Source organism: Callorhinchus milii, unplaced genomic scaffold (genome assembly GCF_018977255.1).
Source record: "Callorhinchus milii isolate IMCB2004 unplaced genomic scaffold, IMCB_Cmil_1.0 Scaffold12, whole genome shotgun sequence".
Classification (NCBI taxonomy): domain Eukaryota; kingdom Metazoa; phylum Chordata; class Chondrichthyes; order Chimaeriformes; family Callorhinchidae; genus Callorhinchus; species Callorhinchus milii.
In genome coordinates, this window is record NW_024704753.1 from 12,585,915 (window position 1) to 12,613,703 (window position 27,789).

The 27,789-nt window shown below is 43.2% G+C and overlaps 1 protein-coding gene across 3 annotated transcripts in view; it reads left to right on the top strand.

The window, feature by feature from the left end:
• The first annotated feature begins 1,251 nt into the window (after positions 1-1,251).
• The window catches only part of camkva (CaM kinase-like vesicle-associated a), a 56,928-nt gene continuing 30,390 nt past the window's right edge, over positions 1,252-27,789 (top strand). The window contains exons 1-2 of one of the 3 annotated variants that reach the window (XM_042339781.1): positions 1,252-1,269; positions 25,665-25,772. In XM_042339781.1, coding sequence (XP_042195715.1) covers positions 25,678-25,772 — 95 coding nt within the window. In that variant the 5' untranslated portion in view covers positions 1,252-1,269; positions 25,665-25,677. Of the gene's footprint in view, positions 1,270-1,457; positions 1,519-2,597; positions 2,621-25,664; positions 25,773-27,789 lie in introns of those variants that run through there. The other 2 variants (XM_042339780.1, XM_007890274.2) reach the window with 2 other exon arrangements.

The window sequence follows — 27,789 nt, forward strand, 5'->3', positions numbered from 1 at the left end:
TGTGAGGTGGTCTCTGTTGTTGCTGTGTGTGAGGTGGTCTCTGTGCTGTGTGTGAGGTGGTCTCTGTTGTCCTGTGTGTGAGGTGGTCTCTGTGCTGTGTGTGAGGTGGTCTCTGTTGTCCTGTGTGTGAGGTGGTCTCTGTGCTGTGTGTGAGGTGGTCTCTGTGTTGCTGTGTGTGAGGTGGTCTCTGTGCTGTGTGTGAGGTGGTCTCTGTGTTGCTGTGTGTGAGGTGGTCCCTGTGCTGTGTGTGAGGTGGTCTCTGTTGCTGTGTGTGAGGTGGTCCCTGTGCTGTGTGTGAGGTGGTCTCTGTTGTCCTGTGTGTGAGGTGGTCCCTGTGCTGTGTGTGAGGTGGTCTCTGTGTTGCTGTGTGTGAGGTGGTCTCTGTGCTGTGTGTGAGGTGGTCTCTGTTGCCCCTGTGTTTGGGGGGTGCAGTGGTCCCTGTTGCCCCTGTGTTTGGGGGGTGCAGTGGTCCCTGTTGCCCCTGTGTTTGGGGGGTGCAGTGGTCCCTGTTGCCCCTGTGTTTGGGGGGTGCAGTGGTCCCTGTTGCCCCTGTGTTTGGGGGGTGCAGTGGTCCCTGTTGCCCCTGTGTTTGGGGGGTGCAGTGGTCCCTGTTGCCCCTGTGTTTGGGGGGTGCAGTGGTCCCTGTTGCCCCTGTGTTTGGGGGGTGCAGTGGTCCCTGTTGCCCCTGTGTTTGGGGGGTGCAGTGGTCCCTGTTGCCCCTGTGTTTGGGGGGTGCAGTGGTCCCTCCCCCCCCACCCCGGCGGTGGGCTGCACCAGTTGGTTTGTAGACCGCTTCAGTGCGTCAGTGTGGAGGAGAGTGCGGTCGTCCGCCCGTCAGTGCTCCGGATCAGCCGCTCCCTCCGGATCCCAAACGGAGCTCAATCCCGACTCCGGGACCACCCCCCACCCCACCCCCCGCCCCCCGCCCACCCCACCCCCAGGCGCTGCCGTGGTGTGTGTGTGTGTGTGAGTGAGTGAGTGAGTGAGTGTGTGCGGTTCCTGCAGTGAGGTTCAGCCGCGAGTTGTGTGCGGTGAAGCGATGCGTTTGAAGCCGATGACTCTGAGTCACTGAGAGAGTCGCCGCCGCCGCCGGAGCCCGAGCGCCGATCAGCCTTTCTGAGCCACTTCTGTCATCTCGTTGTGAAGACCGCACACATGTGGCTCTGATCCGGGACCCGCCTTCACCGTCAAAACCGGGAATATCATACATAGATATATAGATATATATATCTACATATTTAAAGAGAGAGAGAGAGAGAGAAAAAAAAAGTGAGTATTGTCGCATTCCATGGGCTGTGCTCTGTTCTTGTAGTGTTGTTACGTGTTGGAGAGTTGCGGTTTTTCTCGCACACAACACACGTGAAACCGGTGTCAGGAACATTGGTATCACAGCGCTCTCTCTGTGTGTGATATCGAAGTCCGGAGATCGTTTTTTTTTGTTTGTTTTTCACACAGAAGTCGAAACGACGCCGACGAGGATTTTTGGAAGTTGGGTTTTTGACGCTCCTCCAATTCATTGTGTGTTACATTCGTCAATTTCATCCCTTTGTCAATTTCAGGTTTATTGCTCTCTGGTTTCATTTTGTTTGGGGGGTGTGGGGTTGGGGTGTGGGTTGGGGGTGTGGGGTTGGGGGGTGTGGGGGTTGGGGGGGGGGTTGGGGGTGTGGGGTTGGGGGTGTGGGGTTGGGGGTGTGGGGTTGGGGGTGTGGGGTTGGGGGTGTGGGGTTGGGGGGTGTGGGGGGTTGGGGGGGGTTGGGGGGTGTGGGGTTGGGGGTGGGGTTGGGGGGTGTGGGGTTGGGGGGGGTGTGGGGTTGGGGTTGGGTTGGGGGGGGGGTTGGGGGTGTTGGGTTGGGGGTGTGGGGTTGGGGGGGTTGGGGGTGTGGGGGTTGGGGGGTTGGGGGTGTGGGGTTGGGGGGGGTTGGGGGGGGGTGGTGGGGGGGAGGAGGATGTTTGGAGGGATTCCTATCTCCAAAGCTCAGATCAACAGCATTTTCCTGGTTGAATTGTTAGGATTATTCCCAAATGGATGGGAAATGGGAGTGAGTGTGTGTGTGTGAGGGAGAGAGAGAGAGAGGGAGGGAGAGAGAGAGGGGGAGAGGGAGAGAGAGAGGGAGAGAGAGAGAGAGAGAGAGAGAGGGAGGGAGAGCCATGTACCAATGACACACACATACATCCCTGGTTTGTGCGATCAAACTTTTTTCCCTCTGTGTTTTGGGACGCGGGTCAGTTCTTTTTCAGGAGAAACTCGTTTTAAACCCATATTCTCAGGATCACAAACACAACCCCCTCCCACTCCCACCGCAGTACAAGTCCAGGTCCCAACTGTTTCACTCAATGCTGATCCCTGGACGTGGAGTTCACTGTTAAGTGGCTCCAACGCGTCTTAATATCCATCTCATCATTCCCTTCCAGGTTCCCCAGTGCCTCCCAACTCAGTTGTGTTGTTGAGAGCTGCTTTGCAGCACAGTGCACAGTGCTGCGTAAATGTCCTTCACTGATTCTCTTTTTTGGTACATATTAAAGCCAAATTAAAACCTTATTGCACAGCACAGCACAGCTCCCCCGTCTGCTGGTGTTGGCAAGTCACAGCCAGCGCTGTCCACCCGCTCCAGTGCTGAAGGTATCTGCATCTCTCTCTCTGTTTGCAGTGTATAATAATAATAATAATAATAATAATAATCCTTGCGTTTGATATAGCGCTTTTCACGTCCGGAGGACGTCCCAAAGCGCTTCACAGAATATACTGTAAAGTGAATCGACTGTATATTTGTGGGCGAACGCGGCAGCCAATTGCGCACAGCAATGTCCCACAGACAGTCGTGGATTGAAAATGACCAATTTATTATTGTTTTGTTTTTTTGGAGGGATTATTATTAGGCTCTGTGTGGAGTAAGGAAACTTGCTCAAGGTTTCGCCCTCTGCCTGGAATTGAACTCAGGTCTCTCGCTTGGAAAGCGAGTGCTCTAACCACTGAGCTACAGGACTCCACTGTAACTTTTAGTCCCCGTCTTCTCCTGGTTTAAAGCCTCATCTGATGATTTACGTTTAAAGTAGAAATGTGCGACTGGTAGAAAAAAAATCTAACTTTTAATGGTTGGGTAGAATGGCCGCAGATTTACTGTGGTGCTTTCTGTCTACACCTGACTATGTATATTAACCTTCGCTTCCCATAAGTTATGAGCAGCAGAAAAACTGTATATGATTGCATTGTTTGTTTTAATGTAACTGGAAATGCTTTCTGATGTTAGATTAAGTATTTGATAACTAAAAACTACTTGTGTTGCCATCAGTGATATATGGACTACATTATTTAGCTCCTTTCCTGGCATTTTACAATTGATATGCTCTGTGCTATTCAGTGTTACAGATAGTATAATAATAATCCTTCCATTTGATATAGCGCCTTATCGTGTCATTGAGACATCTCAAAATGCTTCGCAGGATACACTGTAAAGTGCAGAAACAGCCAATTCACCAATGCATCATACTGCGCTCAATGGCATTCTGCAGCTACAATGAGGGTATTTCAAAGAATAATAGCAATCCTTATATTTGGTATAGAGCCGTATCTGTTGGAAGAACATCCCAAAGCTCTTTACAGGATTTACTGTGAAATGGAGTGACTGTGTATTTTTGTGGGTGGAAGATATCAGACACTGGTTTCTGTGTGAGAGGTTTCACCTGGGTTTAGATTGACTGTTTATTTCAGAGCATCCAGAATTTGGTACATTTTCAAAACAAAACTACAGCATTAATTTTGAAGCTGCTTTTCTGTCCAGTTTATTTTAAAAACCTCAGACATACCGGCTTCAACGTTGAGATTAATCTGAACAATTTGCCAAATTCTGTACGCTTTAAGCTGCTGTGTTCACCGAGTAAACCTGGGAAGGCAGAAGTTTAACCCCCAACCTATTTGTTGTTAAATTAACCCTTGAAGATAATATTTTTATAAAGGTAATGAACCATAAATTCCAATTTATGATTAATATTCCAGATGTATATTTTCCTATCTGAGTCATGCTCTTCCATTCGTTTCGTAACTGTTTGTGGGACATTGCTGTGTGAAATTGTGCTGCCAAGTTTGCCTACAAATACACAGTCACTCCATTTCACATCAAATCCTGTAAAGCATTTTGGGATGTCTTTCCAACATGACAAGGCGCTACAGTAAATCCAAGGATGGTTATTATTCTTTGAAATACCCTCTTTGCAGCTGCAGAAATGTCATGGAGCGTAATGTGATTCATTGGCGAAATGTTGGATAAGTTTCCTTACTCCGCACGATTCTGTTTACCTAGCAGTAAGTAGGAACCCGGTTGTTAGTCGATTGACGGATCGTTTTTCTGGGGATAATAATCCCTCAAAGAACAAACAAAAACAAAACAATAATAATTTGGTCACTCAATCCACGACTGTTTGTAGGACACTGCTGTGTGCAATTGGCTACCGTGTTTTGCCCACAAATATAAGGCCAATTCACTTTACAGTATATTCTATGAAGTGCTTTGAGATGTTTAGAAGATGTGAGAAACACTATATCAAATGCAAGATTATTATTATTTATTATTATTGGTGAATTGGATGATTTTTGACTATTTCTCAACAAAACTAGAATAAATCCCACATTTTCACAGATTTCCTCCCGGCTTGTACCATGGCGCCCCAAAAGAGCAACAATGGTTTATTATTTAACTTGCATCTTGGGTTGTATGTAAACAGAAGTTGTTTTTTTTTGCTTGTGTGAAATTGATTCTCTTAAAAGCTGAGTTGATGCATACATTTATTGATGTAACAGAAAATCTGTGTACATTCTAAAAGCTGTTGCTGTAACTTTGAGAGGATAATTCTCTCCATAGATCGGGGTGCAAGGGAGCTGAACTAATATTTAATACAATCAGCCGTAAAATAATATATTGAATTTTAATGTGAACATAGAAAATATATTATGCATGTTTTATCTCCTCCGTATTTAAGGTCTTCTATTTATCCATGGATGGAGAAAGATGCTTTGCTGGCATGTACAGTACAAGAATCTTATTTGTCTCTTGTTGTACTGTATTCTTTTGAGAATGTTGCAGGAATTGTATCCTCTCTCTTTGTCCCTCTCTCTCTCTGCTTTTTCTATTACAGACACCTTTGTTTCAAATCATTTAAACCTTTTACTATTATGAATAATAATAGTCCTTGCATTTGATTTAGCGCCTTATCTTGTCGTTGAGACGTCCCAAAGTGGCTCACAGACTATATTGCAAAGTGTAGTCATTGTATATTTGTGGGCAAAACGCAACAGCCAATTGCACACAGCAGTGTCCCTCAAACAGTTGTGGATTGAGCGATCAAATTACTCTTATCATTTATATTTCTGTTTTTTTGAAATATTATTACCCCCGGAAAGCGATCACCAATCGACTAACAAGCAGGTTCCTACTTACCGATCGGTAAACAGGGGTGTGTGGAGTAAGGAAACTTGCCCAAAATTTCACCCTGCCAGGAATTGAACCCAGGTTCAAAGGGAGACTGGGGGGTGGGGGGGGCGTCATGAACTGCTGGATTGTCTTTCTTTCAAATTAACCTCACGCTTTCAGCCACATTAGAAAGTGTTGTTTCGAGATATCTGTGTGCTTTGGTTTGTTATGAAACCCTGACCAGAAAATAAACCCTCAGTTGCGTCCGTGTTTGTGAATTGCACCCTCTGCTAGTCAGCACAAGGATGGTAAACGTTTGCACATTTAGTACAACTCTGATCAAAATTCACGTGTCAAATCTTTAAAGGGAGCGTTAACGTGAAGATTTTTTTTCAACAAATAAACTCACACCCTTAATCTTACTTTTGAAACATATCTCTGATCTTTACATTTCTGCATTTTCATTTACCTTTTGATGTTTTGTTTGCTTTTCAAGCGGGAAGGTACTCATTGAGCAACTGCACTGACATCATCAATACAGACACTGATCAGCAGAGAGAGAGACGGCTGTTAACTCAGCAATTTTCCAGTGATTGTGCCATTTCTAACAATCCTACAATTGGTATATAATAATTGTGGCATTTGATATAGTAACTTATCACATTGTTGAGAATATTATCTTCACAGAATATATTGTAAAGTGTATTGACTATGCATATTGTGGGCAACATCATTGTATCTTGTATAGCACCTTTCACATTGGGAAATGAAATGTCTTGAAATGCTTCATAAGATTTTACTGTGAAGTGTATTTTTTAGACAAACGTGGCAGTTAATTTCTGCACAGCAATGTCCCACAAAGAGCCATGAGGTGAATGATGAATTTTATTGAAACCAAAACAGAAGTCGCTGGGAACACACAAGCAGGTCAGGCAGCATCTATGGAGAAAGGAAAGTGTGTCAATGTTTTGGGTCCACGACCCTTCGTCAGAACTGGGGCATGTTGGAAGGGAGAGACTGTTAAGGACTAACAGAGAGGGGGGAGGCAGGGCAATCAAGGCAAACGAGAAAATGGGGTAGAGGACAGGGGAGGATGGGTTAAAGAGGTGCTAGTGATGCAAAACAAAGGGAGGGGGTATTGCAACAAAACAGGCAGACCAGAGAGAGAGAAAAGGTGTGTCTGGGACGCAGATGATGTGATAATGGCCACAGAAGAGGGGGAGGGAGAAGGTGAACTGTTATGGTCTGAAATTATTGAAATAAATTATTGAAATTATTGAAATTTCCCCCCTTTACTGCCTGACCTGCTGAGTGTTTCCAGCGACTTCTAGTTTTGTTTCAGATTTCCAGCATTTGCAGTATTTTGCATTTTGACGAATTTTATTGTGCAGGTGGACATTAAAGATCCCATGGCACTATTCGAAAAGAGGAGGGAGTTTTTCATGGTGTCCTGGCCAACAAACCCCCCAAATAAAACTAGTCTTTCTCTTTATGGCTGTTTGTGGTACATTGTTGTGTGCAAATCGCCAACAAAACACAGTCACTGCACATTGTAGTATATCCTGTGAAGTGATCTGGGACGTCTTTCTGACGTGAAAGACACTATAGTAGATGTAAGGATTATTATAATTACCTGGGTGATTGTTGGCTAGGACACCATGAGACACTATTTTCCCGAATAGTGCCATGTCCTGGAATCTTGCCTGCCTCTTGGGTTCTTTTGAGAATGGTGCAGAGACTGTATCCTCTCTCTCTCTCTCTCTCTCTCTCACTCTCTGCTTTTTCTATTATCTGCACTGAAGAGTCAGCATGGACTATAAGAGTTCCAAATCCCAGCATGGGGCTTGAAACCACAATCTTCTGCCTCAGAAGCCAGAGTGCTACTAATTGAGCCAGGCATTTCAACTGAGTGAACTCAGCTCATTTCTCTCAGACTGTCGGTTCCAGCCAATTCTCTCACTGACAATTGCATGAGTCTGTGTGTGGCTTAAAAATATCATTTTAAAAGAGTTATAAGGGGAGCAGGTTTGATTATATGCCTAATGGTGACTGCGGTAGCATCTTAAGCACACTGTTTCCTTTTCTCTTTGTTAGAGATAAATTTAAAATGTGGCTTAACCCATAAATATAAATCATTGTTATACATTGACAACAACTGGCATTAGTTTAATTCTTCCATGCGGGTAGTGTCTCAGAGCTCTTAATAATCCTTGCGTTTGATATAACGCCTTATCACGTCATTGAGATGTCTTGAATCGCTTCACAAGATATATTCTAAAGTGTAGTGACTGTGTATTTTGTGGGCAACACGCGGCAGCCAGTTGCGCACAGTTTGTGTTCCACAAACAGTCGTGGATTGCATTTTATTAGTAGCGTTTTATTAGTAGCAAAAATAGCATTCTTGAACCTGCGACAATGCAGCACTCGCCCCGCACTGCAGTGGAGGGTCAGCCTAGACTGTAAGGTCAGAAGTCCAGAAGGGGTCGGGAGGGGGGAAAGGGTGGTATCCACAACCTTCTGACTCCTTCAGTGAGAGTGCTACCATCTGAGACAGACTCTCCATTAGATTTATTGACAATAACTGGCTTATGCACGAGAACATTATTAGCTATTAATCTTGGCCTGTAGAGGAGTCAGGAACCAGCAAAACGTTGGAGCTCAGTGACCCACAACTATAAAAATGTACACAGGACCTTTCACATTGAGAGGATATCTCCAAGTGCTTCACACAACTGACTGGGAACCTGATCTGGGGGTGGAGGAAAGGTAGAAAAGGGAAAGATGACTAAAATCATGGGTCAAAGAGATGGCTCATAAGGTGGGGTTTGAAAGCTGAGCGGGAAGGGGCAATGTAGAGGGAGCTCCAGCTGGGCTCCAGTGTCTTGTTAGACTTTGAACAGAGTTTCAGCCAACGGGGTAGTGTGGCTGAGGGCATAATGTGCAGGGGACTTGAAGCAGATTGATGTTTGCTGAGTGCAAGGAGTAGCTGGGGCAGAAAAGTGACAGGAGGTCACAGAGAGAGGGTGGGTCACGTATTTACAGATCATCAGTTTCTGTGATGGGAACTGGATGTTTGGTCAATTACATCTTTACCCTGATACATGTCAAATAGTGCAACAGGATTTCAGCACCAGAGATCTAATAGGATTATCATATCTTTAAGTGAATGATTAAAAAACAAATGACAATACAATCTAAATTGACATTTATACAGTGCCTTCCAAGCTGAAAGGACGTTGTAAGGTGCTTAACGGTCCCGTCTTGGCATCCAAGCTGGGGTTGGAAGCCGAGGTGATGGGGAGGAGGAAGTTGACCAAAAGTGTGGTCAAAGAGGTAGGAAGTGCTCTGAGACAATAACCTTCATGAGGAGCGCTATATAAATGCAAGTTGTTGTTGTTGTTGTTTTCTTGAGGTGGACCTTGAAAGAAATGGTATGGATTCTGGAGAGAGGGTGACAGGTAGGCAGAAGTTCGACTGCTGATTATGGCACGGATAGGACAGGAACAAGAAGCAAGGCTGGTGCTCACTGAGGGAAGGTAGCATCTGATTGCATAGTTTGAGGAGATCTCGGAGGTAGGGAGTGACTGTGGAGGGATTTAAAGGTGAAATTTGCGCTTGTATAGTGCCTTTCACATGGGATAATGTTTGGAAGCGCTGCACAGGGACGGTGTGGAAAGGAATATTTCTGTGACGTCCAATGATTCGATTTCACAATGTTGATAATGTTGAAACTTACAAAAATGTTACAATATACTTATTTTCTTTAAGGAATTATTACTCCCCGGAAAGTGATTAACCTACATACTGCTAGGTAAACAGAGGCGTGTGGAGTAAGGAAACTTGTCTAAGGTCTTGCCCTGCACGGGAATCGAATCTGGGACCTCTTGTTACCCAGCACGGCTGCTGTTAAACTCAGCCGAGACGGTAGCTGCCTCAATAAAGAGTTGGGTATTTTAAAAACTGATAATGTAGCTGGATTCAGGATTTAATGGGTTACACCATTGAGCTTAACAGGTGGGAAACAAATGGGAAACATTTGAGCTCTTTGGTAAATATACATTTCAAGTTGAAGGACAGATTTCAAAAGGCATCAACTTCACTGCCACAGATTTCTGTTAAAATGGTTCCCTGAGCACAGATCCTTGTTGTCCACTGTAATTTGCCACCTCCAAGAAGGAATGTTGGGGGTGGTGGGGAGGCAAAGAAGGAAAGAAATAGCAATAAAGCATGAAGCAAAGATAAGAGGATTTCAATTCAATACAAAGTTCTGTTTCCTCCAAGGAGAAAAAATAATTGTTTTAGGATGAATGATTTCACGATCAAATCACTGTAAAATAAACTGGATCCTGTGTGTATGCACGTGTCTGTGCATATCAGTATGTTGCATGTCTGCGTGTGTCAGTATGTCTGTGCCTATGTATCCAAGTGTTTGTCTTGTGTGCCTGTCTGTATGAGCATGTTTGTTTTTATGTGTATGTGACTATGGCTGTGTGTCTTTGCAATCTGTCTGTGTGACTCTGTGTGTGGGTGTATGTGTGTCTGTTTGTGTGAGTCTGTATGTGTGACTCGAATCTGTGTCTGTTTTTGTGTGTGAGACTCTGTGTGCATGTTTTGTGACTGGGTGTGTGTGTGAGAGAGAGAGGCTGTTTGTATGGAGGTTTTCAGTGATGTATGTTTGCGGTAGATTCTAACACTTGCCCCTGCATTGCCTGATGATAAAGCACGTCATTTGTGTCCACAGCCGCATCCAACCTATAGTGTTGACAACATAAAGGGACTTTACCATGGCAAAATTAATGCAGATTTTACATCTGAATTCAGAGGCTAGAAAGTAGCTGACAGACCCACACGTGGAATCTGCATACATCATTTCTTGTAAGGTGTGGGGGGAATATTTTATTATTTTAATAACCTCTGTTTTCAAGTCTCTCTGTGCCAACTCTGATGCTGTAACTGTGCTGCTCCAGAGGGTGCCAGCACTGGGTTTATGCCGTATATGTTTTGTGTTTTGTTTGTGCCAACACTGCATTGGAGTCCCATAGCATAATGGTTAGCACGCTCACCTCGCAAGCGAGTGGACCTGGGTTCGATTGCCGGGCAGGGCGAAACCTAAGGCGAGTTTCCGAACTCCACATCCTACTGTTTACCTTTCAGTAAGTAGGAACCCAGTTGGTAATATTCCCTCCAAAAAAAAATGATAATGAGTTGGTCACTTAATCCACAACTGTTTGTGGGACACTGCTGTGCGCAATTGGTTTCGCTCACAAAATACAGAGTCGATTCGCTCTACAATATATTCTGCGAATTGCTTTGAGACGTCTCAATAACATGATAAAACGCTATATCAAATGCAAGGATTATTATTATTGCCCTAGCATGAATAGCGAGAAGGGGTTTTCAGTTCTTCACTGTGCTCGGATGCTACATATCTAGATCCTTTTGTCAATGCTTCTGGTAATATCAATAGGATAAAGGGAGCATCTCAGCATTCGGCTGCCTTCTCCAAAATAACTATTATAAAAGATACTGATTCATTTGAATATATTTATTATAATAATAATCCCTGCATAAGCCACAGCACCTCATCACATCTTTGAGATATTTCACACGTTTACAATTTTGTATTTTGTAAGCGAATGCGGCAGCCAATTTGAGTACAGCAATCTCCTACAAACAGCCGTGAAGTGAATGATCAATGTTATTTGGGGGATTGACAGCCAACACAAAGGGAGAAACTCCCTTCACTTATTGGATCAATTATTCACTTATTGACCATACCTATGGCCAACTCTCCTGTCTCCTCGGCTCAGCGTAAAAAATCGCTATTGTTAAGTGCGCCAAAGGGCGCTATATAGATGCAAGTTGTATTGTTGAATAGTGCCATGGGATCTTTAATGTCCATCTGGCCACAGACGGGACTTTGGTTTAAACTTCTCATCGAAGGATGACATCTCTGGCAATGCAGCACTCCCCAGCACTGGGCTGGAGTGTCAGCCTAGACTATGAAATCAAATTCCCGACATGGGGCTTGAACTCATCACATCTGGCTCAGAGGCGAGAGTGCTACCAATTGAGCCAAACTGTGATCACCTTGATTTGAGGAACATTTTTGTTTCAAATACAATTGAGATGATGTCACCAAGGGAATAGATGTGCTAAAATTACTGAGTCTGATTGTGTGAGCGTGAAGTTGTTAAAATTATCTGTGAAGCATTTTGAGATTTTGACATTATCATAGATGGTATTTCAAATCCAAGCTCTCAGATTTAGTAACTCCCCTTGGCTCTGTTCCTGGTCAACACATCAAGACTCACTGTTTAAATAAGAATTAGAGAAATAATATTAAATAGGATGTATAATTATAGGATCTTAAAATAAGGCTTTGTTGGTGAGATTCACTCTTTGAAGTACAATCTATGAATGCGCAAACATTTTGAATGATCAACAGATCTATAGCGGTTAGAAGAGAGAATGAGTTCATAGAAAGTTTTAACAATGTTAGTGAATGGTGTTAATAACATTGGTGTACTGTGATAAGCGAGAGACCTGAGTTCAATTCCAGGCAGAGGGCGAAACCTTGGGCAAGTTTCCTTACTCCACACAGAGCCTAATAATAATCCCTCCAAAACAATAATAAATTGGTCATTTTCAATCTACGACTGTTTGTGGGACATTGCTGTGCGCAATTGGCTGCCGCGTTCGCCCACAAATATACAATCAATTCACTTTACAGTGTGTTCTGTGAAGCGCTTTGGGACGTCCTCCCGACGTGAAAAGCGCTATATCAAATGCAAGGATTATTATTATTATAACTTACATTTGTATAGCATCATTTAAGTCAGGCACTCGACAGTCAGGGGATTGGGATCAGGAGGGTGGAGGGCAGGGAAGATAGGGGTCTTGAGACTTGAAGGAGGCAAGGGAGTGAACAAAGTGAAGGTACTGGGAGATGGAGTTCCAAAGGGTGGAGGGCTTTGAAGGCGAGGACAAGGATTTTGAATGCGATCCTTTGGGGGATGGGGAGCCAGTGGAGCTGTGTGAGCATGGAGGGGATAGGGTCACAGAGCCTGGTGCAGGATAGGACATGAGTTGCAGATTTCTGAATGATCTGCAGCTCGTGGAGGGAAGAGTTGGGAAGGACAACAAGCAGGGATCAATGTTAGTGCCCTGTTTTGGCAATGTTAATCCTTTGTGTTAGTTCACTGCATTAGCACAATGATAGAACTCTGTATTAGCAATATTAGTACACAGTATTAATATGTTGTGTTAATAATGAGTTAGTTCATATTCGGCACCTGGTTGAAATCATAAAATCATAGATTTGTCCCATTGCATTATTCCTATCTAGCTCCTGCCTTTGGACCAAGTCCTGGATTGCTCTCCTCTGAATGTTGAACCAGGAACCGGCAAAGCTTATGGGATGATAAGGCTCCTTCCTACTATTTGAAAATCCTAAAACTACAACCCAGTTCTCTCTTACTCATTGTATCTCTCTCTACCTTCAAATTCCTCTTAAAACCCTGTCTCTTTGACCCTTTAGTCAACATCCTGAACCTCATTTCCCACCCTGCTTGATGAGATCTTTATCATCTCTGCAAAGCACTTTACGATTTCTTCCTAAGGGAAAGGAGCTTTACAAGTGCAAATCGTTGTTCTCAGAGAGTGAGATTCCACAGGGGGAACTGTGTGTAATTCAGGGCTGAATGATGAGGAACAGCAACCGTGATGCTGGGCGCTGAAAGTGAAATGATTCCTCACTCTCCCCAGCACATCAGCTCTTATGTCTACTGATCTGTAAGGGCATCAGTGGATAGATTAAGTGTACAAAATGGCAGTGATAAAGAGATGTGCTGTGGAGAAATGCAAATTTGGCTTAAGCTTTGCATTTGGTACAGAACCTCAATGAGTCAGAACATCTCAAAGTGCTTCACAGACGTTTCTGTAAGTGCAGTAACTGTATTTGTAGGCAAACATACAGTAGCGGGATGTGAACGCACGACATTCAACTTACAAATTTCCAATGACGGTCTCCTCCAATCCCTGCGGTTCTGAGGAGCATTCAAAATATTCCACCACTCCATGTTACAATAATAATAATCCTTGCATTTGATTTTGCGCTTTTCACGTCGGGAGGACGTCCCAAAGCGCTTCACAGAATATACTGTAAAGTGAATTGACTGTATATTTGTGGGCGAACGCGGCAGCCAATTGCGCACAGCAATGTCCCACAAACAGTCATGGATTGAAAATGACCAATTTATTATTGTTTGGGTTTTTTGGAGGGATTATTGTTAGCCGTGTGGAGTAAGGATTTCGCCCTCTGCCTGGAATTGAACCCAGGTCTCTCGCTTGCAAAGTGGAGTCCTGAGCTACAGGACTCCACTTAAATTCCAAATTCCAAAATGTTAACAGATTTGTTCTCACTTTTTGTGGTAACTTGATGTTACCACATCAAGCCATTTCTGGGGTAAAATTCCACCAGGATCCAGATTTGCTCTCTTGATTTAAGTACATTTTGGAGTTTGTCAAGTCGTTGAATTGTTTTAACTTTGAGGCTGTTTTTCTGTAGATCTTAAAAGAAACTTTCAGGAAATTGGCTTCAAAATTAAGACTGGATTTAAGATCCCATGGAATTTTACTGCTTTCATTTCTAAGTATGGCACATCTCTTCCATTCCCTCTCTTTCCTCCCCCACACCCACTCCACTCCGCCTCCTCCCAGCTCCAGAACTCGGACCATTGTATCTAACAAATACAATGGCAAAATTTCTCCCTGGCAACATCAAGTGTTCTCCTATGTAGTGAAAGGACACTTAACATTTGATTCAGAGTAAAGCTCTTGTCAAAGTTTTCTTTTTGTTTAAATTACATGAAATACACTTTTCTTTTAAGCCTGGAAAGATTTCTGGGTGTGCTGTCTGCCAAGGTCAGACATGCTATTTTCTAGAACCTTATTATTATAAGAAAGGACTTGCAGTTTTACAACACCTATTCATGACAGAACGCTGCAGAGAGCTTCCCAGGAATTGCTGGCTGGTAAAGTGATTTTTTTTTAGACAAATGTGGAAGCTATCTTGCACCCAGCAAGGTCCCACAAACATGCATGAGATGAATAGTCAGCTTATTGGGAGGATGGAGCAGTAGGTAGAGGTACTAAGCCATACAGACCAGAAGATTGGAGCTTTGAATTCCACTCCATGCTGACTCAGTTGGTAGCACACTCACCTCTGAGTCAGAAGGTTGTGGGTTCAAGCCCCAAAGCAGGGGCTGATTCCAATGCAACGTTGGTGGAAATATGCATTGTCAGCCATGCCGTCCTTCAGATGAGACATTAACCTGAGGTCTCATCTGCCTGTTCAGGTGGATGTTAAAAATCCTGTGGGACAATTCGAAAAAAAAGGGAGTTTCTCCCCAGGTCCTGGCCGACAATCCCCCAGAGAAAATTGATCATTCACTTCATGGCTGTTTTTGGGACGTTGCTGTGTGCAAATTAGCTGCCACACTTAACTACAAAGTACACAGTCACTACACTTTACAGTAAATCCTGTGAAGCGCTTTGAGACGTTCGTCCTGACATAAAAGGCATTGTATTAAATGCAAGAAATATTTTATAATAATTATTATCAAAGTTATATATTATATTATCTATTAATTTCAGTCATCCATGGAACAAATGCTTGTACATTTTGTTCTTTCCTTTGGACATTACTGAATACTGTCATCTGTGTTCCCTTAAATCTTAAAGCCAGTTCTCAGTTCCGTCAGGTCTGCTACAGCATTGTCTCATAATGTTCTGATAACTGCCAAGCCTCATCACCGGCTCTTTCTAACATCCTCTTGCTATCAGTCTCCTCCGCCTTCCTCACATCCCAATGAGTTTTTCTACCACTGTTTTCATCCTGTGAGGCCAATTACAGTGGCTGAGCCACTTCCCCGAAATCAGATAAATCACACAGACTGGGACTCATGCCAGCCACTTTCTGATCCTATCGTCTGTTGCTGGTAGTCGATTGCTTCGGACGGAGTTCCATCAAAATGGTGTGTCGCACTTCATGATTCTGAATTGAAGAATTCCGGTTGGAATCATTGTGTTTTTGGAACCCTGGATCTCCGAATCTGTCTCAGATATAATAATAATAATAAACCCTTGCATTTCTCCTTATCACATCTTTAAAGCGCTTCACAGGATATATTGTAAAGTGAATTGACTGTGTATTTTGTGGGCGAAACCCAGCAGCCAATAGTGATGGATTGAGTGACCATATTATTAATTTTATTTTGGAGTGATTATTATTATCCCCGGAAAGCGATCCGCCAAGCGACTAACAACCGGGTTCCTACTTACTGCTAGTTAAACAGAGACATGAACAGGTAGACGGGACCTCAGTTTAACACCTCAACCATTAACCCTGCCTCCATTAGTTTCAACAGTATGTTAGGAAGTCCATGTGATGTACTGTATTTCCAGTCCTGTTTAGATCCTTTATTAATGATAATCTTTGCATTTGATATTGCACCTTTCATGTCAGGAGAATGTCTCCCATAGCACTTCACAGGATTCACTGTAAGGTGTAATGACTGTATTTTGTAGGCAAACCTGACAGCTTCCTTTCTGACCCTACTGCTAGCATTGAGCAGAAAACATTTGGGGGATTGTTAGCCCCCTCGTGTCCTGCCAACTTTGACCCAACAGTTAATAATAATAATCCTTACATTTGATATAGCGCCTTATCACATTGTTGAAATGTCTCAAAGCGCTTCATAGAATATATTGTAAAGTGAATTGACTGTGTATTTTGTGGGCGAAATGTGGCAGCCAATTACGCACAGTAGTGTGTCCCACAAACAGTCATGGACCACATTGTTTTGATAAATATATCAACTCTATATTATGAAACACTTAGCTCTTGATATACTGGGATGCCAAGAATGTGTATTCAGCATCTACACTGGGAACTCGGAATCTTCCCACTCGGCTCCTGATAATATAAATGATATAATTCCATAAGCAGAATTGAAGATTGAAGGCTTTTGAATACCAAGAATTAAAGACAGATAAAGAGAGAGACGGAGATAGAAGGAAGGTGTTGCAGAGATTAGGAGTGTAGTAGCTGACACAGGGCTGTTTTGTTGTGTTGTGGCACAGAATCCAAGATCCAGAAATGAAGTTGTCTACTGACTATTGGCTTAGCTCTCCTGCCTCACGTGCTCAATGCTAGCAGCGTGGTTGGGAAGGAAGCATTTGTTCACAAACCTGTAAACTCCACGCTGTGAATGAAAGGGAAGCAGATGCTTTGCATTCAGCAGTGATTGGGAATGATTATACAAAAGGGAAGAAGGGTAATTCTGCCGTCTTTGCTGCAGCCGAGCAATGAACGGAGTCTTTATATCCCATCCACACAAGAAAACTTCACTGCTTCACCGCATTTACTGTGCAGTGTAGTTACTGTGTATTTTTGCAGTGCAAACGCAGCAGCCAATTTGCATACAGCAATGTCCTACAAACACCCATGAGGTGAATGACAATTTTTTTTTATCTTAGGGATTGTTGGCCAGGACACCAGGAAAAATGCCCTTCTCTTTTCAAATAGCTCCTTTGGGATGTTCCTGAACAGATAGACGGGACCTCAATTTAATTTCTCATTTGAACGCTTCTGATGTTGTCTGTATCATTGCTGACCAGGCGATCAGGATAACCTGTCACAGACATACACAAAACTTGATGCATGCTGCATGCATGTCCAGTCTATTTTGCTGCCGCACAGAGGCGAGATTGAGGAAATACCAATAAATAATACCCTGAAGCGCATGAAACGTGTCCACAGTGCATTTCAAAGAGCACCAGATAATATAACTCCCAATGCCTGGCTCAGTGGTAGCACTCTCGTCTCTGCGTCAACAAGACTGAGGCTCTCCTGATTGGCTTCCGTCAGTGTCTCCTCACCTCAGGCGCTGACAGCATCACCATCCATGGTTGCACACTCCATCTTGCCAAGCCAGTCCGGAACCTTGGGGTCTTGTCTGACCCTCAACTATCCTTTCTACCCCACATCTGCACCATGACCACTCTGCCTTCCCCCACCTCCGCAACGTCGCCCGGCTCCAACACTGTCTCACACCACAGGCCGCCAAAACCCTCATACATGCTTTCATTACATCGAGGCTTGACTATGCAAACTCACTGCTTGTCGACCTCCCAAACTCCTCCCTGCACAGGCTGCAGATCATCCAGAATTCTGCAGCCCATGTCCTCACCTGCACTAGGCTCTGCGACCCTATCACCCCCATCCTTGCCCAACTCCACTAGCTTCCCATCACACAGAGGATACAGTTCAAGATTCTGGTCCTCACCTTCAAAGCCTTCCATGGTCTTGGTCCCCCTACCTCTCCGACCACCTAACTCCCTACCACCCTGTTCGCTCCCTCAGGTCAGCGATCTCCAGCCTACTTCACATCTCCTGCCTCGCTCACCCAACTATTGGCGGGTGGGCCTTCCACCACTCTGCACCCATCCTCTGGAACTCCATCCCGCAGTCCCTCTATCTCATCCCCTCCATCACCACCTTCAAGACCCACCTCAAGACCTTCCTCTTCGACCATGCTTTCGATCTCCCTGCTTCAGCCCATGCCCCCCACCCTCCCTCACCCTGACCCCCAGATGGGGTCCGCTAACTCTGTCTGTCCAGCACCTTGGGACATCCTCCCAACATGAAAGGCGCAATACAAATGTAATTTTGTTGTTGTTGTTGCGTCAAAAGGTTGTAAGTTCAAACTCAACATTAGGATTTGGAACCCACACAGTCTGATGCAGTGCTGAGATGAATTGCGTTGTTGGAGGAGCAGTCATTAAGAAGATCCTGTGAAGCGCTTTGAGACAACCTCCTGATGTGAACGGCACTGTATCAAATGCAAGGATTATTACATATTATTTTAAAACGTGTCTCTAATGCTTATTCCTGTGTAGAAAATGAAGCCACACAGATTGATTTGCATACCCCACTGCTTAAAAATTCCCATCATTTAAATGAAACAAAAAGGAACCAAATGGATCAATTAAATTAATTGAACACTGTCATTTCACCTGGTGTTGCAGTGATGGAGCTGCAATATTATGCTAATATTAACCCTATACAATAGCTAAAGATAAGCTTGAAACCTTTTCCTCATCCTCTGTTGTTTTAACCCATCCAGCCATTGTGTTATTATTTGAACTTATATTGTAATATTTAACAACAACAACAAGATTACATTTGTATAGCGCCTTTCACGTCGGGAGGACGTCCCAAGGCGCAGGACAGGGTACAGCATTTCGGACCTGAGCTGGGGTCAGGGGGGAGAAGGGAAGGAAGGGAAACGTGGGGTGGCTGATGGCATGGTCAAAGAGGAGGGTCTTGAGGCAGGACTTGAAGGAGGCTAAGGAGGGGGCGAGGCAGAGTGATTGGGGGATGGAATTCCAGAGGTTGGGGGCAGAGTGGCTTCCACTACCCACTGCATCTGCTTGGCTCCAGCCTCCTGCTCATCCTTCCGCTCCACCATCAGCAGCCATGCTTTCAGCCACTGCGCTGCAAAGCTTTGGCGCTCTCTCCCTCTACCTTCCCCTTTTTCAGATCACCCCTGACTTCGACTGTGCCTATGGTCACCTCCTCCTCCCTCCCCTCCCTCACGGGTTTGGCATCAAGCTCCGCCAATGTAAAGCGTCCGAGACACTATCCCATGTGAAAGGCGCTATATAAATGCAAGTTGCTGTTGTTTAAAAATGTTAAGTTTTAAAGATTAAACCTACCCTTCGTGCCTCTGTGTGAATCATCCATTATGTGATGTGAATTTTACTTTACTACAAATAATAACCTCAAATTAGATAATATAGAATAATTCATGCATGTGTTATAGTGATTGTCAATCTGGCATAGTTTATAGCACACTCGCCTCTGAGTCAGAAAGGTGTGGGTTTAAACCCCACATCAGGACCTTGGGGTCACAGTCAAGGCTGATGATCCATTGTGGTGCTGGGGAGTGCTGCATTGCCATTGCACGTTATTGCATACATGGTACATTGTTTTCAACCAATGAGACTTGATACATGTTTGCCATGACAGTATAGTGCACTGATATGATTTTTTTACCACAAACATGGGCTGTGGCTTGTGAATCTGACACTCATCAGGCTGAGGCAGTTTTCCCAACCCGCAGAGTTGAAGTTACATTGACTAATTCCCCTCCTAACCCCACTCCTACAGCAAAACAAAGGTAACTTTGCGTTCATTAAATCCTCCAAAAAGCTTTGTTTAAGGAGGATCAAGAATACAAGGATAATAAACCTTGCATTCGACATAGCTCCTTAACACTGGGTTGAGACATTTCAAAGTGCATCATAGAGCTCCTGTAAAGTGTAGTGACTGGGTATTCTGTAGGTGAACGTGCTCAGCAATGTATCAATCATGTAGTGAATACCGATTTTTAGCATGAAAATGTTTCTCTCCCTCTCTTTCTCAGGTTTTCTATCACTCAGTCTGTTTCTATCCCTCTCTTTCTCTCTAAGGCAGTTGTAAGGCTCCTGTCAAATGAGTTTTTCATTATTGTGAATCTGTTCCTCGTGGACACATGCATACTATAATTTGGCACTTAGTTCATACCTTCACTTGAGAATTCGAAGCATAGTTCTGGCACAGAAGAGGTGATTGTTTAAATGTTGTGTGACTTTTCTATGCATGCGTAATGTGGCCATGGGCTGTAAGTTGACCATCCAACGCCTGAAGAAAGGAAGGTGACTGATAAGTTGTTGGCCATCTAGAGCAAACTGCTCTGTATCTAACCCTTCACTACTCATGCAGAGTGTTAGAATGTGGAACTCAAAGTGGTGGTTGCAGCACATAGTAAGGATGAATTTGAGAGGGAACTAGATATAAATTTGAGGGAGAGGGGAATAGAAGAGTATGAGGGACAGTGAGGAGTGGGTAGAGACTCATGTGGAGTATAAACACTGGCACATATTACTTGACCAAATGTGCTGTACATTCTATGTAAATCTTAACCATGATACATCTGAGCTAGTACACTTGACACTGATCGCAAAAATAGTAAAAGTACATTCTCCAACACTGACGTTCTGGCACCCAATGACAATCTCTGCCTGTAATGTTCCTGTGCTATAGTAAACTGTATTGCTGCACCGAAACTAAAGGTTCAACAGATTCACCAACAGCTTCTACACAAGATTGCTAATACACTGTACCACTGAATATGACCCTTTTGCATGGAAGATCTGACAGTTCTCTGGAGAAAAGCTATTCACAACAGCTCTGTGTTTTTTTAAACTCCAGCAATAAGCTCTCATTATGAAGTCTTACAAAAAGCCACCAGATGGTATAATATTTTGAAAAATAATCAGTCTATTTCATTAATCTTCAAAACTCCAAAGTAAATGGTGTGTAAATTCCAACGACTGTATAAATCCTCTCTGAGCCATTTCATTGAGATCATCATCCATTGATAGAGCAGTGACGTGGTGTTTCATACACGATGGATGGTGATGTGCAAGAAGGTAAGTCTGTATTAAGAGAGATCGAATACGACACTAGCAATATTTCAGTCTGAGAACCTGTGAATAATCTCAATCGTGCTTTTTACTAAAATAGAATTGGTTATCAAGCATAACCGACTCGAAATTTATTGGGAGAGAGTCCAGTTGTCATGGTAGCAATAGTATTGTGAGCAGCGTGCAGATAGTACCATCGATGGTGCGCTCCAGGAAGCTTGCATTATAACCTGGGTTTGATTCCCGGGCAGGGCGAAATCTTAGGTACATGCCTCTGATTACCTAGCAGTAAGTAGGAACCCTGTTGTTAGTTGATTTGAGGATCACTTTTACAAGGGTAATAATCCCTTCAAAAAAAATGTAAAAAAAAATTGATCACTCAATCCATGACACTGCTATGGGACACTGCTGTATGCAATTGGCTGCCGCATTTCACCCACAAAATATACAGTCAATTCACTTTACAGTATATTCTGTGAAGCACTTTGAGACATCTCAAAGATGTAGTAAATCTCTATATCAAATGCAAGGATTATTATTATTATAAAGATTATCATTGACATACCAATGCAGTGCTGGGTAGTGCTACATTGTCAGATGTGCCATCATTCGGATGAAATGTTAAACCCAAGACATCTACCTGTTCAGTGGAACTGAGGAACCATCTACTTCTTCAAGCGTATGTTGAAGATCTCTCTTAATAGAAAGGAGAAGAGATTCTGTATTCTGACTAAAAATCCCATAAATAAAAAGAATTGGCCATTCAGTTCATGTCTGCTTTGTGGGACATTACTGCAAATTGGCTGTACTTGCTTACAAGTGTATAGCACTAAACCTCACTGTGAAAAGCTTTAAGAGCACGATAAGGTCAATTACAAGGATCGTTATTATCATCAAGTTAATTGTCCTATTGATGGCTCAGTGAGACGTAATATGACTTTGTGCTGAAGAAATTAGGTCTTGATCCACTAAAGGAGAAACCTTTTCCCTACTTTGTTATGACCTCCTTCTATGCTGTAAACATCCTATGTATATTAATTAGTGGTGTGGAGAAGAGTGCACTGGAGGGTCAGCCTAGACTATGAGCTGAAATTCCCAAAGAGGGGCTTGAACCCATAATCTTCTATGAGAGGCAAGAGTGCCACCAACTGAGTCAGGCTGTCACCAATGGTGAAGCACGGAATGCTGAAGTGAATTTTTACTCACCTATTGATTTGTGCCATATAATAGGCCATCAGTCTCGAAACCATTCAGATTTGGGTTGCGATTCCCCCATTAACTACAAGAACTCTTGTGTATAATGTCTCGCAGTGACAGTTCATACCCTAGGCCTAGAGAATGAATTATGTTAAAAATAAGGCAGAGGAAAGATGTATGACAGTGAGCCATGTTCTTGTCAAGATTCAATATTTGGAAAAGGAAGAAATTAGTTGTTGGATCCAGGCTCCCAAAACCATCTTGTTTTGTCATGACCTGATATACAGGCTGCGCAACTGTCAGTGTAGATTGGAACATGTTTCCTTGTGCTCAAGGTGAACATTGATGGAGAGAATCAAGTTGTCTAGATTCTTAGTTTTAAGAGCTGACGGAAGCCTTTTCAACAGTGTGAAGTGAGGAAGGGATTGTCATCCACAAGCCATACTTAGCTGGAAAGAAATAATTAACATTGTCCTTTCACGTGGTGCTCGTGAGAGACTGTACTGTGGACCTTGATTTGCACTTTATGTATGTTATTAATGCAGGTGCATCCCTTCACTTGGGAAACGCAAATTAGCTGCCACATTCGCCTACAAACTGCAACTTAGTAATTTGTACTGTACTTTGTTTTGCATAGCATTTGGTTCCCACAGTAAATCTTGTGAAGTGCTTTGAGATGTTTCAATGACATGATGAAAGCACTATATCAAAAGCAAGGATTATTTAAGTTGTGAAACATTTGATGTAGGGATAGGAATTTCTCCCGCTGTCCTGGCCAACAATTCCCCCAATAAAATTGGCCATTCACCTCATGGCTATTTGTGGGATATTGGTGTGTGCAAATTGCTCGCTGCATTCATCCACAAAACAACTACTTCCATTTATATGGTGCCCTTCACACAAGGTGATGTCCCAGAGAGCCCCAGAGCGCCCCAGAGCACCAAAACATAGTCACTACACTTTCTATTCCTTCAAATAGTATATTTGGTACAATTTTATGTATCTTTTATCCAGTGCTTACTCCCAGGCTCATTGTTCTCCTCTGTACTAAGTGTAAGACCTCGGCATCTTTATATTATGGCAACCAGAACTGTCTACAATTTTTAGGTGCAGTTTGACCAGAGCACTGAACATCTCTGGAGATCTGAATTGCCCTGATTTGGCAATGTAGCCTGATATCATGTTTGTCTTTTTGACTCTATACTTTATGTCTTCATGCTGATGCTGTGCTTGAACATGAAGATGATTTAGAGCAATGAGTCAAAGCGGAATTCAGAGCTGCAGGATTAAGAAACAAATCCCATCCGTCACATATGTGCATCAGACCATTCATAAATAAAATCCTTATTGCATCTGAAATGTTTTCGAATGTGTTTCGCCCGCAAATTATTTTTCCAGAATCATCTAAGTTTTGAAAACTACATGATGGGAAGGGACAGAAATCTGATTTGAGGATATTTCCATCTCTCTCTGCGTGTCCTTCCCTAGATGCAGCGCTGGGGGGAGTCTTGCATTGTTCTAGGTGCCATCATCGGATGAGACATTCAACTGAAGTCTTGTCTGTGCCTGTTCAGGTAGATATTCAAAAAGAGAAGGTAGTTTCTCCTGGTGTCTTGGCCAACAACGCCCATGGGTTAAAATTGGTCATTTACCTCTCAATCTACGACTGTCTGTGGGGACACTGCCGTGCGCAATTGGCTGCTGCATTTCGCCCACAAAATATACTGTCAATTCTCATGATAATACATCCTATGAAGCGCTTTGAGCTATCTCGAAGATGTGACAAGGAGCGATATCAAATGCAAAGATTATTATTACGGCTGTCGTGGGCCATTAGCTGCCTCTTTCGACTACAAAATCCACAGTAGTCAATCCTGTGGAGTGAGTTGAGACGTCCTCCTGATATGAAAGGCGCTGTATCAGATGTAAGGATTGTTTATTTTATCTATTATTTATTCTTGATCGGAGTCCAGCAGTCCAACTATTCAACTCCCACTGCCCAGTATGTGCCAGGACATGGTGAGAATGAGAGCTCCACAGTAAAAAATGATGAAAGACGTCTTGGAACGGTCTCCCTGAAAATGTGCAGACTGGAATCTGGCAATGATTGAAAGACTTTTGCAGATTTGAGTTTCTCCAGAATAACTTAAAATGGTTATTTTTTAGTAAAGTCTTTTGGAGTTTTTACCTTCGAGCTTCGATCTGTTCACATTGTCATGCTCAGGTTACTTGACTTTGATCGCTAATCAAAGAAAACAATTACTGAATTCAGTAACTGTATATTTTTTATCGTTTCAGCTGAGTTGTTTTCAATGTCTTTAGGTAAAACTATAATAATAATAATCCTTGCATTTGATATAGGCTTTGCCACGTCTTTGAGACGTCGCAAAGCGCTTCACAGAATATACTGCAAAGTGAATTGATCGTGTGATGTATGGGCGAAACATGGCAGCCAGATACAGCAATTTCCCACGAATAGCAATGAAGTGAATAACCAATTTTATTTGGGGGATTGTTGGCCAGGACACCAGGAGAAACTCCCTTCTCTTTCTAAATAGTGCCATGGGGTCTTTAAACATTCACCTTAACAGGCAGAAGGAACCTCAGTTTAATGTCCCATCCGAAGGACAACACCTCCGACACTGTAAATACCCCGAGCACTGCATTGGAGTGTCAGCTTAGACAATGTGATTCCAAGCCCCGCTTGGGGCATGAACCCACAATCTTCTGATTCAGAGGCAAGAGTGCTACCAACTGAGCCAGGCTGAAGGGTAGTTGAGGCCAGGACATTAGACTCATTAAGCAATGGCAGAGGGTATTGGTTGGTATTGGTTGGTATTCTGGGAGAGATTAGATCAAATAGAACCCTCTTCACCCAAATCTCTCTTGTGATCCTATATTCAGTCACCCCAGAAGTGCTCCGAAATGCCATCAGTGGCTAGTTTCAAAACAGTATTAACAGAGGGTTAGAATGAATACAATATATTGTCGTTGTTGTAGAAATGGTACATTTGGTTAGGAAATAGAAGAGCTAAATGCTCAGTGTGGCCTTGAAGAGAGGAAGAGCTTAGAGTCGCAGTAAAACTAACCCATTGAAGATTGGCATTGACCTTTTCATAATTCATGAGGCTATTTTGAGATGCATTACTTGAAGCAAGTCCAAAAGCTAGGATCTTTTTCTTCTATATCCAATATTGTGCAACAGTTTTTATGACATTAAAGCCAGCCTCTTCATCCTCTAACCCTGGCAAAGGGTGCATTAAAGTCACTATGGTTCAGTTCTCATTCACCACAATGAAAAGAAAGGGGGCAGGGAGACAACTTTGAAAGGACTGTGATTTCTCTCAAGAAATATAGAGAGATCAACATGTGATGTAGATCTGGTTTTAATTAGCCCATGTGAACTTCACTTTCCTCTCACATTGGTTGAGTAAATTTGGTAAGACACCTTCACAAGTGTGACATCTTTATATAAATAAGTCTCCATCCATTTCCTAACCAGCTCCTTAATTGTTGTTCTCCACACAGGCCCACATCAGAAATGCCTTTTGGCTGCATTACACTCGGAGATAAGAAGGACTACAATAATTCGTCCGATGTCACTGATAAATATGACCTGGGACAAACAGTCAAAACGTAAGTAGAAAACTCAGTACGTTTCCCTGAGTGATTCATCCAACGAGTATTCTCATCAGACTCTGTGCTACTGCTGTTGAAATGCAATATAACAAAATAAAATGAAATGTTGAAACAACTTCAATAGTTGGTAGTGGAAGAGGTCATTTTCCTGAGCCCTTTGAGAGGGTCTTTTACATGAATCTCACTATGTACCGTATTTGCAGCTTGCTGCTGAGGAGGGCAAGGGGTGGTGAGGTTGGGAAGATGACCAAAGGCAGGGTCGAAGAGGAAGGTTTTGACATACAACATTTATTAACCATTGGTGTTGTCACATCAAACCTTTACAAGGATTGCTTTCCTGATCAGTGACTTTTTTTTTGTAAGCACACAGCAAGGAACTGCATACAGCCATCTTGACTCAGTTGATAAAATTTTTGGTTGGAACTCAAACTGTATGCTACATTGTCTGAGGTCCCATCTGCCTGTTCAGGTGGATGTTAAAGATCCCACGGCACTACTCCAAAAGAGAAGAGAGTTCTGTCCAAACATACCCAGATAAAATTGGTCACTCACTTCACTAATGTTTGTGGGATATTGCTGTGTGCAAATTGTCTGCTGTGTTTGCATATAAATCTTGTGAAGCTATTTGAGACATTCTCCCAATGCAAAAGGTGTTATATCAAATGCAAGGGATTATCATTATTATCATCATTATGATACTATTACAGTTTAAATCACTCTGTAGAGATATTTTCTGAGTGGCTTTCATTGATAGTCGGCCAGATCAATATCACCTCCACGTTACATATGAATGAGGATTATTTTTTCTTAGTATGTTTGAACTTCCTAAAATAACTACTTTCTGCAAGAATTATTATTATATTTATTATTAATGAGGTTTAACCAGTGTTTTAACCAGTGTTTTACCTTTATAAAACACTGGTTAGACCTCAGCTAAACTGTGTTCAGTTCTGGTTACCAAACCTTAGGAAAGATGTCAAGGCATTGGGAGTAGGTGCAAAGGAGATTTACCAGGATGGTACCAGGAATGAGGGACTTCAGTTATCAGAGAGGCGAGAGAAGCTGGGATTATTCTTCTTGGAACACTGAAGGTTAAGAGGAAACTTAATAGAAGTTTTCAAAATTATGAGGGGATTCGATAGGGTGAACAAGGAGAAACTATATCCACTGGTGGGTGGGTCGGGGACCCGAGGACACCGATTTATAATAGTTGTTAAAAGAAACAGAGGAGAAATTTTTTCGCACAGTGATTTATTCTGATCTAGAATACATTGCCTGAAATGGTGGTGGAAGCCAATTCGGTAACAACTTTTAAGAGAGGAAAGTACATAATTATTTTGGGAGGACAAGTCTGCAGGGCTATGGGGAGAGCACGGGGGAGTGAGATTGATTTGGATAGCTCTTTTCAAAGAGCCGGCACAGACACGATGGGCTGAATGACTTCCGTTTGCTCCCTGTAATTCTATGGTTCTGTGAGGTGAATGAGTAATTTACCTGGAGGATTGTTACTCATGGAGGATACAGTTCAAGATCCTGGTCCTCACCTTCAAAGCCTTCCATGGTCTTGCTCCCACCTACCTCTGCGACCTCCTAACCCCCTACCATCCTGCCCGCTCCCTCCGCTCAGCGGGCTCCAGCCTGCTTCATAGCCCCCATCTCAACCGTCCCACCATTGGTGGGTGGGCCTTCTGCCACTCTGCCCCCACCCACCCTCTGGAAATCCATCCACAGTCCGAAACATTGACTGTCCAGTGCCTTGGGATGTCCTCCCGACGTGAAAGGGGCTATACCGATGTAATTTTGTTGTTGTTGTTGTAGTTGTTCAGGACAGTGGAGAAATTCCCTTTTTTAAATAGTGTCATGTGGTCTTTAACCTGAACAGAAGATCTCAATCTCATCCACTTTCATCCAGTACCGGAATATCTGTCCACACTGTGAGGTCAGAGTCCCTGTGACTAAAATTGAACCCACACAATCGCCTGATCCAAGACCAAATATGCTACCGACACAAACA